General features: G+C 41.3%; 1 protein-coding gene across 1 annotated transcript in view; it reads right to left on the bottom strand.

Moving 5' to 3' along the window:
* Window positions 1–3,735: 3,735 nt before the first annotated feature.
* Window positions 3,736–15,878, bottom strand: part of LOC104527948 (plastin-2-like) — a gene marked incomplete at its 5' end in the record, with an annotated part of 14,914 nt that continues 2,771 nt past the window's right edge. The window contains 12 exon segments of the mRNA XM_010171799.1: window positions 3,736–4,310; window positions 5,761–5,885; window positions 6,783–6,906; window positions 7,905–8,038; window positions 8,881–8,995; window positions 9,206–9,284; window positions 9,979–10,174; window positions 10,701–10,796; window positions 11,134–11,160; window positions 12,948–13,090; window positions 15,716–15,726; window positions 15,728–15,878. Of these exon segments, the coding sequence (XP_010170101.1) occupies window positions 4,178–4,310; window positions 5,761–5,885; window positions 6,783–6,906; window positions 7,905–8,038; window positions 8,881–8,995; window positions 9,206–9,284; window positions 9,979–10,174; window positions 10,701–10,796; window positions 11,134–11,160; window positions 12,948–13,090; window positions 15,716–15,726; window positions 15,728–15,878 (1,334 nt within the window).

Here is a 15,878-nt window from a genome sequence, read left to right on the forward strand (position 1 = left end):
GCTGAGCCACTTGGAGGAAAACGCTCCCAGATTCTTGACAAGTCCATTCTCCGGGTGGTGGAGCAAGCTGCCAGAAGCAGCAGAAGATGGGGAGATGGAGAGTCTCAGTAGCAACTCAACACATGCTTTTGCAACATCAGAGGCACCAGGATCCATTTCTCCATCAAGCTGAAAGCAGAGGCAGCTGAGCACTTGCTGCAGGACCTGTGCTGCTGGTGTGTTTTTTACAGCTGTCTGCCACAGACAGGGTCCTGTTTTCCAAGCAGGAGCCAAGACCAAGCTGCTGCATGGTTAGGCAGTGATGGACACCAAGACCTAAATTTTGTGATCAGGCTCACAGCAGAAGTAAGCTGCACTTGGAAGGAGGAGTGATATCACTTTGTTTTTTGTTTGAATTCCATCTCTGGAGGAAGTAGAAACATTTTATCTGTAAAAGAGCATGGCAGCCAGCCATACTGCTTGCTATCCCCTGTCTAAAGCCAGGATAGATGATTTACAAGAAGGTATAAAATCCTCATCATGCACCTAATTATGCTCTACTACACTATGGGGGGATATTTCCTTCTGAGTCCATCTGGTGATCAGGCTGTACCCTGAAGCATGTGGATTGATTGCCCTCATCATTTTTTTCTCCTAGTTAGTCTAACTGCTGATGCTTTATTTTTATTCATATGAATGTCTAAGCCTTTTTGAAGCTTTGAAAATTATGATTAATTGTGCAATGAAAATTAATAATAGAAGTGCTTACGAAGACAGCTTGATTTGGGAATGGATCCTAGACAGCTGCTTTCTCTAAGAGTGATGGAAAAAGTTGGGAGAAAACAAACAGCAAAAAATTCCAGATCCTGTTTTTTTGTGATGTTTATCATGGGTTTAACCCCTTCAGTAATTGCTGTGAGCTTTATGACAGGTTACTATTACTGGCTCATGAAAGTAAAACCTCATGTCCATCAAAAAACCCAAGAATACCCAATTAAACAGTGGTGCACTGAAAAGTGAAAATGTTTATACTCCTGTACCAGAATGTGGCTATTCCCACACCTTCGGGTGCATGACAGCTTTATTTTTCATGGGAGATTATAGAGATATGGATGAAGATCTGGTAAGGCATTTACTACAGGGTCCCTGCCAACAGCACTTACTGCCTTTTGCACACTGGCAGGTGCTAACATTTTGCCTGGGGTTAAATATCCCAATTTTTCTCTATTTCCCAGAAGAGAGCATTTTCAGAGCTCACACATTTAGCCAGTCTCTAAAACTCCAGATACAGCGAGTGCCATCTCGTGGTTAGCAATCCCTGCTGCGCTGGTGCCAGGGCTGGTGCCCGGGCTCACACTGCAGAGCTGCAGGTTGGGGTTCAGAGATAGTGTCCCAAAACGCAGCCTGGGGGCAGGGGACTAAGAGGGAGGGCTGTATGGCAGGGTGCCTGGCTCCAGTGCTGAGGAGAATGCTCAGGAGGAGAAAAAGCAGCCCCCTTCACAAAACATGCTTTGAATAACAGCATACATCACCTGGTTGCTCTCCAGAGCCTGAGCTAGAGGCAGGTTTTGGTCTCCAGGGACACTGAAGTCCTATGTCTTGCCCATGGGAAATGCATGATATGTGAAAGTCTCCTCTGCCTGCCTCTCAGCAGGCTCCTCTAAAAATCCTAGCCCCATGCAAAAAACTGAGTTGCTAAGGGAAATGCTGTGTCTGAAAATCCCTTCTTCTCCGTGGGGATAGCAAGTGCCAGCATTCATTTAGGACCAAGGGAAAAGCACCCCCTCACATCCTGGTGCTGCTGCCATCTCCCATCCATTGTCTACTTCATCCCTCACATCTGCCCCTGAGTCTAGGGCAAGGGCATCTCCTGGAGATGGAGAACCCAGACCAGTGCTGTCTTCAGGCAGGATTACCTGGTCCTTTCAGATCTGTACTGCCTATCCAGCCGAAAATGGCCCTTGCCGTTTGCAAACACACACACATGTATGCAACACGTGCAAAATACAGTCATCCCACTCGAGGGAAATGCTGTAGTCCCAGTTTCTGCCTGCAGTTTCCTCTCTCTAGTTTACCTCTGCTGGACTCCCAAGTCAAACAACAGGTAAGAGCAGCCTCCTTTTCAGTGCCACTCCTCTTGTATGGCAACAGTGGGTCCTATAGTTAGAAAGAGGAGGACCAGCATAGGGACCATGCTCTGATAACTCCCCCCTTGATGGGCAATAAAATGGATGGGCAATAAATTGGATGGGCAATAAATCTTCATATAACACTCAAAATGTTCTCCTCTGCCAGCATTGGGAAATATCGTGACCAGACAGGATGGGTCTTGGGATGCTGTTCCTCTCCCACCCTGTATTAAATATATAGGTTCATGAGAAGAACAAGGCAGCCAGATCTGATCAGGAACAGGATCTGACCTTTAGTACAGAAACCTTGTGTCTAATTTGCATTTCAGAATACATAAAAAAGCAAAGTTTATGGGTATTATTATGAGCAAAGGAAGAGGATGATGGGTATTAAACTGAATGGGGAAAATTGTTCTGTGTCAGGCTGCAGGTCCAGCTAGCACAGTGCCCCATCTTTGGTGGTGTCTCAGAGTGCCATGTACAGAAATGACCTACAAAATAATTCTTCCCACTTTCTGTAATCTGTGGTTTCAATAACAAAATGGAAGACATCCTTAGTGAGCCCACAGTAGGTTTTGGGGGGTTTTTTTGTTGTTGTTGGTTTTTTTTGTTTGGTTTGGTTTTGGTTTTGCTGTTGTTGTTTTAAAAAAATCTGTCCCTATTTCAGCTATATGATATACATATCCCCATTAGCACATGCATTACTAAAACCAAAGATTACACATTTGGCTTTATAGAACATTTTATTTGGAGAGACTTCGCACGTCATTGAATATTGGTTCTTTATTAAGGCAATTCTGAATGGGCTGGAGGGGAGGGAGAGGGAAGGAACTGAGAATGTGTCAACGGGATTGCATTAAGGCAAAATTCCTTCCTTCTGCATTTCACCACAGTAAAATCCACGTAAAGGCCAGAACAGTAAATGACTCAAGCCAAGGAAGAGATTCAGTGCAAATATATCCCACTGACTATCTGCAGACAGGGCTAGGTCCTCACCTGAGGCAAACTGACAGCGCCATGTTAGCTGCAAAGCTATGCTGATTTAGCTCCTTTGAGGATCCCAGTCTGGGTTCAGGGAAGCATCTTAGTATGTGTTTCATATGCAAGCACATATAACAATGCTTTCCTGAATCAGGGCCCTTTGAGTGCAAGTCTGTAAAGTTAACAGAGTTTAATTTTTATTCACTACATAAATATATCATTCTGAGTCCCTTTGGTTCACTTCTTATCTTATTGCTACTAACTGAGTATATCCCCCCAGTTCCATTAACATGGTTTTAGTTTCTATCATGCTTTGCAATCTGCTTATGTTTGAAGTGTATTATGACATAAAAATGAATTATCCTTTGGAGAGCATTTCTTGCAAACGTTCCAGAGTTTGGGTGTTCTTGGAAGACCACCTTACAGTATGTTTTCTTTCAGCGAGTAATATACTCTGTGAGTAATTCTACTGACAGCAGAGGCATAACTTGCAGGGAAATTACTGCTCAGTTCATATACCAATAACACATAGCAGACTCCAAACACTTCTCTCTTTCCACAAGAATTTCCTAAGAGAATCCTACTGTTCCAAAAATATAGTCACTAATACTCACATGGGCTTGGGGAAACCCCTTTTGTTATCCCAGGTGCAAACTGAAGGAAAGTATGGCAGAAATGCTACCAGAAGCAGGAAGACATTTTCAGGCAGAAGCAGTATATAACATTTCATAATCCTAAAAGCTGTCTGTATCTCCCAAGACAAAGATCTCCAGGTGACCCGTGACAGAAAACCCTGGTATCTATTAATAAAAGGACATGTATAGGCCTTATGAAAACTTGGGAATATGAAAGGGTTATATATAGCAAAGTGGAAAATAAGGCAAAGAAATCAAGCACATATTACTGTTCAGAACAAAACATTTCCTGGATACACGTGGATACACAACTTCTGTATGATCTGCAACCACATATAACATTCATGCCTTAAAGCATGAGCACCCTGCATACTTCCTTGATACGGAGAAGAGCATCCAGTTTGAGGGAACCAAAAGGGTGAATACCAGGCATCAGTACAAGTCTTTTGTGCTTTAAACTTTCTTCATGCCTTTTCCCATAAGGCAAGCAAACACTGTCATGACCATCTTGGGTTTTACTTCAACCAGGTCCTCCGGAAGGGCATAGACTCTTGCTCCAATTTTTCTCGCCATAGAGATGGCGTATCTGCATTGCAGAAGTGAAAAAAAAAACCACAAACCAAAGAAATAAATTAGTGCAGTAGCATTAATTTTCCCTCTGTTAAGAAGTTTTTTACATGATCAGTACCAGGGAGGGTTGGGAACTTTCTAACTGATTAATCAAAATTAAACTTTTGTATAGGAATGTATGAGGTTCATAAAACCTAATTTCTAGTAAAAGGTAGTATGTATTCCCTGATGGTTAGAGCACTGATTACCTGCAGCATGGGCAACTGCAGGTCAAAGTCTGGTATGAAATATTTAGTTTCCCATCCCCTGAAAGATTATCCTAGCAAGGAGCAATTCTGGTCTTGCTCCCCCTCAATCTCTGCGACTCAGTCTTCGCACATGAACAGTTTCAAGAAGATGGAAAGCAGGAGGCTGGTGTTAGTGAAGATCAGTGTTGTTGGAAAAATCAACATTCAGGGACTTGTCTTCTGCTTGAGTCATACCCAGAATCTGCAAGCTGACCTTCCCATCTCCCTCCCCAGAGTGCAGTGTTGCACAGCTACTGGCTCTTCTCCAGTGGGTATGTCTCTTCTCTCTATTTTCTCATTTAAAAAGCTAGAAAATCCCAGGTTCTTCACACTGCAGAGCACATACATTTGTGAAATTCTCCCCAAAGTGCAGAGAAACATGTTGAGGGGAGGAGGGGGGGAGAAAGGGAAAGGAAAAGAGGAAGACATCAGCAGAGGGATGAAGAAATTGAGTATGGAGAGAAGCACATGTAGGATTGCAAGGGAAAAAAAGAGAACAGATGGTAGGAAATGGAAGGGGAAAAACAAAGTGGGAAAAGTCTTTATGAAAATGATGGCAGTTCTGATTGCCTTACAGTCATCCTTTTATCTTTTGTAGTTGCCACATAGCAAAGGAGAAGCTAAACTGATGATCAGACTGGGAGGTGATTTGTATAACTCTGAAAGGAAAGAGAGATGCCCCCAGGATTGGCTCTCTGCTAGGAAATGGTTTGCACTCAGGGGAAAAAAAAAATCAATATCCACATCCATAAAACCAGTTTTTCAGGCATGAATGCTGTCCTCCCCCTTCTCTCTTTAATATGCCCTTGTTCCACCTGTATGTGACTAAAGAGGTATCATGACCTCTAATCACTGGTTTCCATGGCTCACTATTGTTGGCATTGTTCCCTGATCTCTGAAAGAATTTTAAATTTAATAAGAGAAAATAGGAGCTTGTGAAGCCAAGTGATTTTGATCCCTTCAAGGGAATTATAAAGCAGGAATTATAACATTACACACTTCATTTCCATTGATAGTCTTTTTTACTGCCTGACTCCTAGCCTTCATGCTTCTAACTCTGGAGGTATTTTTCAGTTGAGGTTGTGCCAGATGAGAATGATAGCAGAGCAGTTTTCAAAGACAGAGTCAGGCGAGTCTGAGCAGGTAACTCATGTTAAATGTCACTTGGCACAAACGTACTTAGCATTGTTTAGTTTCTCCTCATCATTCAGGTCCTCTGTTTTCAAGAGGTCATATTTGATTGATCCTGGTTGAATGGCATCAATGAGATCCAGGACTGGCATGCTGGTGCTGATTTTGCTATCCTGCACAGATGAAAAATACAATTAGATGCAACAGGATGATAATCTCCCACAAAGCCAGGGTCTAGGCTCAAGAGCAATGGACAGCTCAGTCAAATACCATTTAGATCTTCACAAAGGGTTGCTCAGCATCATTTTTCATGTAAGGCAGACTAAGAACCTTTGCAAGGATTTTTTTTTTTTCTTTCCCCCCCCAACGGATGAGACAGTATTAAATCCAAAGATGGGGTGCTGGGCTAGTGAATTTGCTTCCTGTGGGGAGCTGATATTGATACACATTAATGATGGGAGGTGTGATGGGGATCAGCTGTGTGACTTCTGAGCTCATTATGTGAAGTCCTTGCTTGGTCCAAAGTGCTAATTTACATCCACTGAATGTTCCACAGCCTGAGAAGTGTCTCAAATGTGTCAGAAAAATTGGAAGTTCTCTAGAATTGGACTGTCTCTGTGTTTATAAGGTGCCTTGCAAAATAGGGCATTACCCCTGAATGGTGCTACCATATTATAAAAGTATTGCTATTATTCTTTTTAATTCTGTCATTTGTAATTGCTGTCATTTAATAATCAACAGCACAGTGGTTCTTGATTAATTCCAGTCATCATTCCTGGCTCCATACTTTGATTTCCAATGTCAAACTGGCATTCAAGTTGTTTCCTGTTATGTTCATATCATGTTTCTGTTACATTTTCATAATAAAGCCCCTTGGACAAAATCTCTGTATCTGAACATGCCCTTAAAAGGGAATGAAAAATAGTCAAAATATGGAGTTAATTATATAATAATATATTTTGTGCATGTATATCTGTATATATATCTATATACAGGCAATGTATATAACATACACACAAACACACTGAATAAGAGATTCCTAAGCTGAGACTTCCAAGAAAAAACTGTACCTTGAAACTGGAGATGGTTGAATCCTTCCCGGCTGCAGTCAGTGTTTCATTGACCCAGCTGACAATGATTTCATCATTGACCTTCTCTCCACCACCAATGTCTTCAAGGATATTCAGGGTGTACCTTAAGAGGGAAGCCAGGATATCTGCATTTGCTCTAGTTCTACCATAACCTCAGAACCATCCTGTATGTGTGCAGGTTGACTGTGATCACCCCAACTGTCCTCTTAGACCTGATATTCCCCTGCTTCCCACACACTCAGAGTATATATGAATTCTATTATAACATGCTAATTCATCTACTGGATCTAATTCACCCTCAGTTCCCTAATCACTGTTTTTGTGTCAAAAGGTTTTGATACTCAAAATTCCTGTAAGGTCCCTCTTAGTGGATCTCAGTGTAAATGACTCATTCTCACAGTGCTTAAAAAATAACCACTGACTTCAAGGCCAGAAGGGAACAGTTATGCTCATCTAAGACTGACCTTCTGCATAAAAAAAATATTTTGCTTGTATGTCAGCATACACCTTGGAAAGACATCCCAAATCGATGGCATGTAATTACATCCCTAGATTAATTACCTTCCTGATAAACTTATGCCTTGCTTTATAGACTGAATTTAGTCTGTATTCAGTTCCTAACCACTAGTTTACACCCAATTATGGAGCTCTTAAACACACACACAAGCACACACACACACAGAATTACATTAAAGTGGGGAGAGCTACTGAGTTGCACCTGCTTCAGGTAGCAGATTACCAAACTTCTGCATCAATTCCTTGTTTAAAGTACATTCTCCCCATTCCCTGATACAGAGATCTTTCAACTTCTTTTTTCTCTTTTCCATGCAATGAACATTTACTCATGCTACACAGATAGTGACAATAATAATCTTCTGCATGAGCTTACTCTAACGGCCTTGCCCACAAGATAATGCCCTTCCTGATCACATCCCTAACTAGCAGGAAGCAAAAGGTTACTCTGTCTTTGCATATAAGTGCAAACAGAGGAGTGAGAAAAGCTGAAGCCTGTAGAGCCTTCTCAGTGACAGCATCAGGAAACTACAACGATGCAAACTGAGCATACCAAAACACCCTGAATTTTGTGTCTGACTGCCATACCTTCTCATCAACTGCCAGATTAAGGCCAGCGTGAGCGTACGGTTTCCTTCATTCAGATCTTGCCCAGCGATGCCAACAAGGGAAAATTTGGCTTGATTCTTTCCCAGTTCCACTGCATAGTTGCAGTTTTCAAGCTGTTGGTGACAAGGTCAGTTAGTGAAGTTCAAAAATATAGAAAAAAAGAAGACAAGACACTGTTACTTTAAATTGTTTGGATTGCTTATCCCAGATCTTCCCGAGCAAACAGGAGTTTTGGGGCACTGTGATAATACAGCTCTCTGACTACCAGCAGCCAGTTCCAACCCCAAAATACCTCTGTAAACAGTTAACACAGAAGGAAATATTATACTTCATCAACAGGGCCTGAAAAACAGATCACCCTGGAAAATATGAATCTATGGCTCATGGGTACCTCCAGCATCATGGCATTGCACTGAGACAAAGGATTAATGTCCAGTCAATATTTTAGATGAGTTAATCACTCTGGCCTAACTGGATGGAATTACTCATCCAGATAGCTGGGAGAATGCTTTGTATTTAGCAGCAACTCTGTGATTGCTCCTTGAGGCATCTGGTCAAGAATGCTTATCATCACTGTCTTCATTTGATGTGCAGGGCAGTGATCCAGATAGCTGCATTTAAAATGGTGCTATATGATTCATGGTGAAGACTGAATATAATTGGTGACTAAGACAGTAGTAAAAGTGGTCTCCAAATACAGTTTGCAAATATTGACACAAAAGTTGTCAGATCTTTTTACTTTACAAATATTGTTTACCTGTCAACAGAGCCAGTGAGACAAATGTATGTTTCTTTTTCAGGATGAAAAATTATTCACTGACTAGACAAAAAATCATTTAATATGTTGTACTTGAGACTTGAGAGCAACATGAGTGCCCATGTTGCTGTTTGAAATGATATAAGACATCCTCTGAGAATAAGGCACTGCTATTGGAGCTATTCCAGCTTTTTGTACCTTCTTCATGTTGCCACCCAGTTTAGGATATGGTGGTTTGTTCACTCTGTTCCAGTCTACTGGCACTTTGATCTTTTCATAGAGCTGGAAGATAACCAAGGCATCTGACAGGTCACTGAAAACAATAAAAAAGATAAATCATTGTCCAAAGAACAGAGAAAAGGAACCCAACTAAACTATTAGTAAACCTGGTTTCCTAAAATAAATAAATAATTAATTAAAAAAGGAAGCATATATTCTTACAGGGTCCAAAAGTTTTTATGTTTTTGTAAACAATTTGGTGGTTGTATTTATCATTGGAAGGAAGTGTAATATCTCCACTTACCTGTATAAGTGATTTACACGTGGATTAACACCCAGGGAGTTCATCCAGTTCCTGAATGTCCTCTCTTCCCTTGTCTCACCTAAAACAACAGATACATCAATCAACAGGCCTGCAAAACACAACACTACAGTAAAATAAGTGTCTTGTGATGAAACCATAACTCAGAATTTACAGCACACTGAACCATAAACAGAAGAAGACACTGCTTGACATGTGACATAAAAGAGCACAGTGCAGCATGTAATATTTCTTCATGCCCTATATACTATAATATTTAGGCAGATTGGCCTTGAAATACCTTCAAAAGAATTAAAGAACAGCCTGTGCCCTAGCATGAACAGTTTCACTATGAGGCTGAGAAAGAAGGACCTGAAGATCAGTAAATGATCCATATAATGGTGGCCCTGACCCCAACCTGGAGCAAGTAGGCAGCAGGTTTATGCAAGATCTGATTTTGAAATTATATTCTCAATTCAGGGAATGTCAGATCAACTCTAATTTCAACTGACAAGCATGCTCAATAGTCCGTACTGGTTCAGACATCCCACAGACATTTTTGTCCTTTAATATGTGCTATCCAGAATCCCAAAATAGCAGAAGCTACATGCAGGTAAAGAGCAGCCTCCCTTTCTCATGGCCGCCTGTGCTAATGGTGCAATGAATATATATATCTATCTGAAGGACATAAGGTTAGATTAACGTAGCATCAACTCAGAGCTGTGGATACTGTGGCACTGGTGGCCAGAAACATCTTTTATTTGTGTTTTGCTTACCTTCAATAGAGCTCCAGTCAATGTCCTGGTTCTCTGGCTTATGCAGGGCAGGGTATTTGTTGAACAAGTTGGCGATGAAGGCCAAGTTTAGCTTTGGATTCCCGCGGACAACGTCAGTGGCTGTGACAAACTGCCGGCAGCCCAGCCGCTCCGCCTGCTGCAGCATGCGCTCTGCTCGCTGGACATCATCCTTCTCCTGCGCCGGTAGAAAATGGGGCCATCAGACTCATCCCACCACCTGGCACTGCACACAAGACCCACTCAGGATCGCTGCATGCGGAGCTGGGTGTGGGGATGTTAAAGCAGGTCCTTGACGGATTTATAGCTATTTCCTTTCCCACTTTTAGTAATGGCAGGTCTGTGTTTTCAAATGGGCTTTACCCACAGTCCAACCATCTCACCATATTGCTTTTACAGGGATATTCCATATAAAAAGGAATGGTTTGATGAAATTCCCCAAAAATGTATATAAATATACTTGTTACACGTTATTAGTTTATCAGAGTGGTTCAATGGTTGTTAAAGTTTCAGTAATAATAATCTAACAAAAGGAGAAACATAATTTAGTTATTTGAAAGCTTTAATTTCTGAAATACAACATCACGTTGCAATGTTAAAAAGAGTTGGTTTGTTCTGGCATCCCAGTACAACTTTGTGTTGGCCAGCAATGCAAGTAGCAGGCAGAAGATATCAGCATTTACTCTAAACTTATCTCATCTTACCCTTAATCCTGACATGTCAATAGTAATAGCCGGAATGCCTTCTTCATCTCCCTTGGGGGCAACTTGGTTCAGCAAATGGTAATAAGCTCTTGAGTCCTGTGACAGACAGGGAAATTAAAGGGAGGAAAAATTACATCTAAAGCTCAGGTTTTGCATGCATGCCAGTGCTCCCCTGAACAATATGCCTGCATGCTTCATTTTTATTACATCAGTCACTGGGCTACATAATTAAATTAATTAAGATGGAAGCACTTAGCATTTCCTACTTTATGCTGTATTTGCCAGATCTGTTTCTTCCCCAAGCCAATACATATATGCTGCAGAATGCTCAATGCAGAAGACAAAATTACCCTCACAAAAAGGACAGCGACAATAGAGAGATACTAGAATTGACTTAATCTGAACATTAAATTAGAGATAAGAAAATGCATACCTTTATAATGCTGTAGAAGTCAGGCTGCTGAGCATTTAATAAAAGAAAATGTAGAAGGAGAAAGCAGATGTTTAAAGCAGATTTCAAAGCAACGCTGGAACAGTTATGGAAGAGAAAGCATAGTTTTCAAGGACAAAAGTTAAAAACAACAATAGTATCAGCATTTTTCAGGCAAAAGGGCAGGAACAAGACAAGGATTTAATATGTTGTGTCTTTCATCTTTTGTAAAATGTAATGTTGCTTCCATGTGTGAAAAATATTAATCTCAGTTCAGAAGTAACTCAAAGAACTGAAAATAAAGCTACATGTTAGTGTCTAAGGACTTGACTAACTAACCCAACTAATACTCTTCAAAATATAAAGCAGATTACCTGAATTATTGTAAATCTTGTACATCTGCATTAGTACCCACCATATCTAGAAATGCGGTTTTTATAACAGAAGTGAGGTGGGGAGACACACTTAATTAGAGAATGGCTGTAAAGACTGAAGTCTTGGCCTCTGAGAGGTAAAAACACACCTTATTTTCCAACTGTAAATATGGTAAGCACAATTTATCTTTTGGCTACAGATGGGATTTAATCACTTGCACTATACTCCTTTTGGCCAGCCTACAGAAAGATGGGAAAGACTCTATTCCCTTCTCTTTCCATGGATGTGTTCCAGTCACCTCCATCCAGTGAACCAAAAATCTGTTAAAATAAAAATTGTACTGTCGAATGTGACTCTCAGACTCTCCTGTTGCCTCCCCTGGTGTTTTGTTTTTTTTTTTTTTTCCTGTATATCAAGTAAGTAATTGTCATAGTTAACTTGGCTGGCAGCCAAACACCACACAGCTGCTCGCTCACTCCCTCCCCATCCATGGTAAATGACTTTTCACGCTTCAGTCCCTGGTGAAGCCTACAACCAGGCATCTCTGGAGGACAGCTTTTCCCATGCTATGCTGGGAATGGGCAGGTCAGATCATGGCTGGTGAGGTCAGTGTGTTAGCCAGCCCCTGGCTTGTCTGGAAGTCAGCTCAGGCACCCTCCCTGCTATACCTCCTACAGCCCTGAGATGCTGGCTAGTCATCACACTGTAGCTTTAGTGTCTGAAACTCATCAGTGTGCACCACTGAGGTTCACATACATCTGTCTAGGAAGAACGAAAGTCCTACAGAGAAAGCTCTGCTGAAATCTGCACCCACAAGCCCATGAAGCCCCAGGTATGTGAAATATGCTGCATGGACTAGAGAGCCATCCTTGCAAGTGCCTCCCCTGCTAGCTATGTTATTTTGAATAGTCCCACCGAATTAAAACTTGCAGGTAAGTGCATGCAGAGTTACAGCAAAGGTTGGGACAGAGGAGCACATACCCCAGGTGCTGTACTGAAGGAAAGATCAAGTGAGGGAATTAGAAAAGACTCATCCTCTTCCCCTACACCTAGTTACATGTCTAGGTAAGGTCCAACCTTTTCCAAACCAAAGCCAGGTCAAGAGGCATTTAAGGACATTTAGGAAGGAGGAAAGCAACAGAGGCAGGGAACTAAAAATACAGTGGTAGAATCCGTATGCCCTGTCCAGAGCCAGCAGGCATTCCTTTCCCAGGCATTTGGTGTGCTGGGGCTGGCAGTGCTGACTGGGAGGTTGGGAGGAGGAGGAATACTACTGAGCAGAAAGGTAAATTCTACTAAACTGATTTTATGTACCCTGCTCCATGTGTTCAGCAGAGCAGTCTCAGCTGCTTGTATTGTTTCAGTGTGCAATCCCTGTTTAGAGAACAGTGATTTGGGTGTGGAGCTGCTGTTTTGCTATTGTTGGTCAGTGTTTCTCATACCTTGATGTCTGAGCTGAAGTTGTTGACTTTGTTGCATCCTGCATTCTCCAGGTGATAGTTTGCCCACCTCAGTAGCAGTTCCTCCGGAGACAACTTCATCAGATCCTCCAGGCTTTCTCCTTCTCTCAGAAGAGCAATCAAGGCTAAGCAGGGAAAAAAAGAAAAAAATAATGATGCTGTGAATACTTGTAGAGGAGAATGTATAACTATTTTCTTTCTTACACATTTTGCTACCCTAGTTTCTAAAAGTGAGTGATCAAAGGGTTGCCAAAATTCAAGCTGGGTTAGCATGACAGGACATAAACAGAAAGAGGGTCTCTTCAATAAAATGAGGACAAGGCTGTTAGTTGTGGATCTATATAGAAATGCAAGACAATTTCACTGTGATCTAAGAACTACGTGATTTCCTTGCCTCAGAACTTAATGAAAAGATGATGATGTTGAGCACAGGGGCAAGATGGGAATGAAAAAATGAACACAGACTTTCTGCATCTAAGGTGAAAGAAATCTCGGTGACCTTCACACTGAAACTGGATCCACACAGGTATTCTGAAGAACTTGCATATGACTTCATGGGCTCATAGGCCAGCAGAGTTAACTCATCTGTCAATTGGAGAAGATACCCTATTTATACAGAAAAATTAGCATAGTAGTTATGTTCATAAAAGAAGGAAGTGACAGGAGGGAAGGATTGACCTTTGCAACTGCAGGATGTTCAGCTGATCTTTGGAGCATTAAAGGTTTAAGAACAAGTTTTGAAAAGAACAACTAATAAGATGGAAACTAATTGTTAATGTGATAAAAAGAGAGAGTGTGTCACACTACTCTGATGACCTTCAGATATCTTTTTTCATTCCTTGAAAGAAATACGGATTTGCTTACTAAAGTAAACAGTGGAGATCTACTATATCTGGAGTTCCATAGATAATTTTATATATGGTGCTATGGAGTTAAACTGAAACAGAAGGAGATAATAGAAGCATTTCATGGTAGACAGTGGATTTTATTAAAAGAACAATGTTAACACTCAGAAATGTAGGCTGGAAGAAGGATTCTTGTGGAGTTGATCATGGATTGATTTTTGGATTAACGTTTTCTTCTTTTTTGCATCAATTATCTTGACACAAATACTAACAATGTGCTAAAAATTTGATGATGATATTCACTAAGTGGCATAGTCAATATAGAGGATGATCAGGAAATCAGACAGAAAGAACTATATGACAGTAATAAAAATGGAAGGTAATTTAATAGTGCCATGTTCAAAGACATTCACTAGGCAATTAATAGGAATAACTGCTATTAGCTGAAAGCTTATAGGAACAGAGGATGAGAACAACTTGAAAGTATCAGAGATGATCTGAGCCACCATGTGATGTGACCAGGGGAAAACCAAACATGTTATTCATGCATCCCAGGTATTTCCCATAGAAGTTGGGGTGTATCACTGCCTTGATACCATGTGCTCATGAAAGCTCATTGGAAATACAGTGTCCATATTCAAGAAAGGGGAATTGCACCTGGAACAGCTGCAGAGAGTGGCTATCAGGGAAAGACAGAACCAGAAAAGAAATCAAAATGATCTTGGCTTGTCTACCCTGACAAACTGAAATCTGAGATGAGAAGTGAAGGAGAAAATACCAGAAAGGGAAAAACAGTTATTAAGGGTACCTATAAGGGAACGTGAACTGGGAACTCTGGAAATAGGTGGCTCCGTCCATGAAAGGGATAGAAATTTGCAAGGGGTGAAGCAACGAAGGTTACACCTGCATGGTAACTGGAAGAAAGAAGTGTCACTGTTGGTTAAGTGGACTATCCAGAGGTGCAGGGAAGAAAGCAACAAGATGAAGTGCCTTGTGGACTGCATGTATGCACTCACAGCCTCAAGCTGAAGCTATTTCATGGAGAATTTTGGCATTGGTGAGACACATCTGGAGTGCTGTGTCCATTTTGGGGCTCCCCAGTACAAGAGCGACATTGACAAACTGCAGTGAGTTTAGTGGAGGGACACCAAGATGGTTGGGCTGGAGTACGAGATATATGAGAAGAGGATGAGAAAACTGGGTGTGTTTAGCCTGGAAAGAGGTCTGAGAGGAGAACAAGTATTGTCTTCAACTATTATAGAGGGGCCAGAGTTGTATTTTCCCCAGTATGAACAGCAAAAGGATGAGAAGTTACAGTTACAAGGTGCAGGAAGAGAAATTCCAACCAGATGTAAAAAAAAAAAATTCACAGCAAGATTGTTTGGGCTCTGAAACAGGCTGCCCAGAGAGCACTGGAAAAGGCCCTGAGCAACCTCATCTAACCTTGAGACTGGTACTGCTGTAAGTGGGTATTCGGATGGCTGAACCGGAGGACCTCCAGGGTGGACCTCCAGAAATTCCTTCCAGCCCAAATTATTCTATGATTCTAGAATTCTGATCTCACAAAGAAAGAGGAGATGTTTGGCAATCAACAGCAAGAAAAGAGCAAAGCTTCCTGAATGCAATGTAGCACTTTTTTAAAATCCCAGATTTAGTGCCAAAACACCAATATACCTGACCATCACTCCTGACCCAATGAAACTGGAGCTCCACATACAAGCCTATACCCAGCCCTGGGCTTTGGAATGCTGGAATTTGTGAAGAGCAAGGGAAATTAGAGCAGTCAAGAACACAGGCAACAAATACTTGAAGAAAAATTTGAATTAAGAATTTTTTTAAAGGAGCTTTATCCTAGAGACTGTTCAGTGATACCAGTAGAGCACTGAAATGAAGAATCATACATACCTTCGTTCCTGAAACTCTATGTCAGCAAAAAGTCCAATTTTGATGACTTGCCATAAAAGACCCAAAACCAGGTAAGGTTTCCCTTCTTTTAAGTCTTCAGCGCCAATGTTAACAACATGGCACCCAATGGCTGAAGCAGAATTCAAGGCCAGGTTCAGATTTT

This window comes from Antrostomus carolinensis, unplaced genomic scaffold (genome assembly GCF_000700745.2).
Source record: "Antrostomus carolinensis isolate BGI_N321 unplaced genomic scaffold, ASM70074v2 scaffold28597, whole genome shotgun sequence".
Taxonomy (NCBI): domain Eukaryota; kingdom Metazoa; phylum Chordata; class Aves; order Caprimulgiformes; family Caprimulgidae; genus Antrostomus; species Antrostomus carolinensis.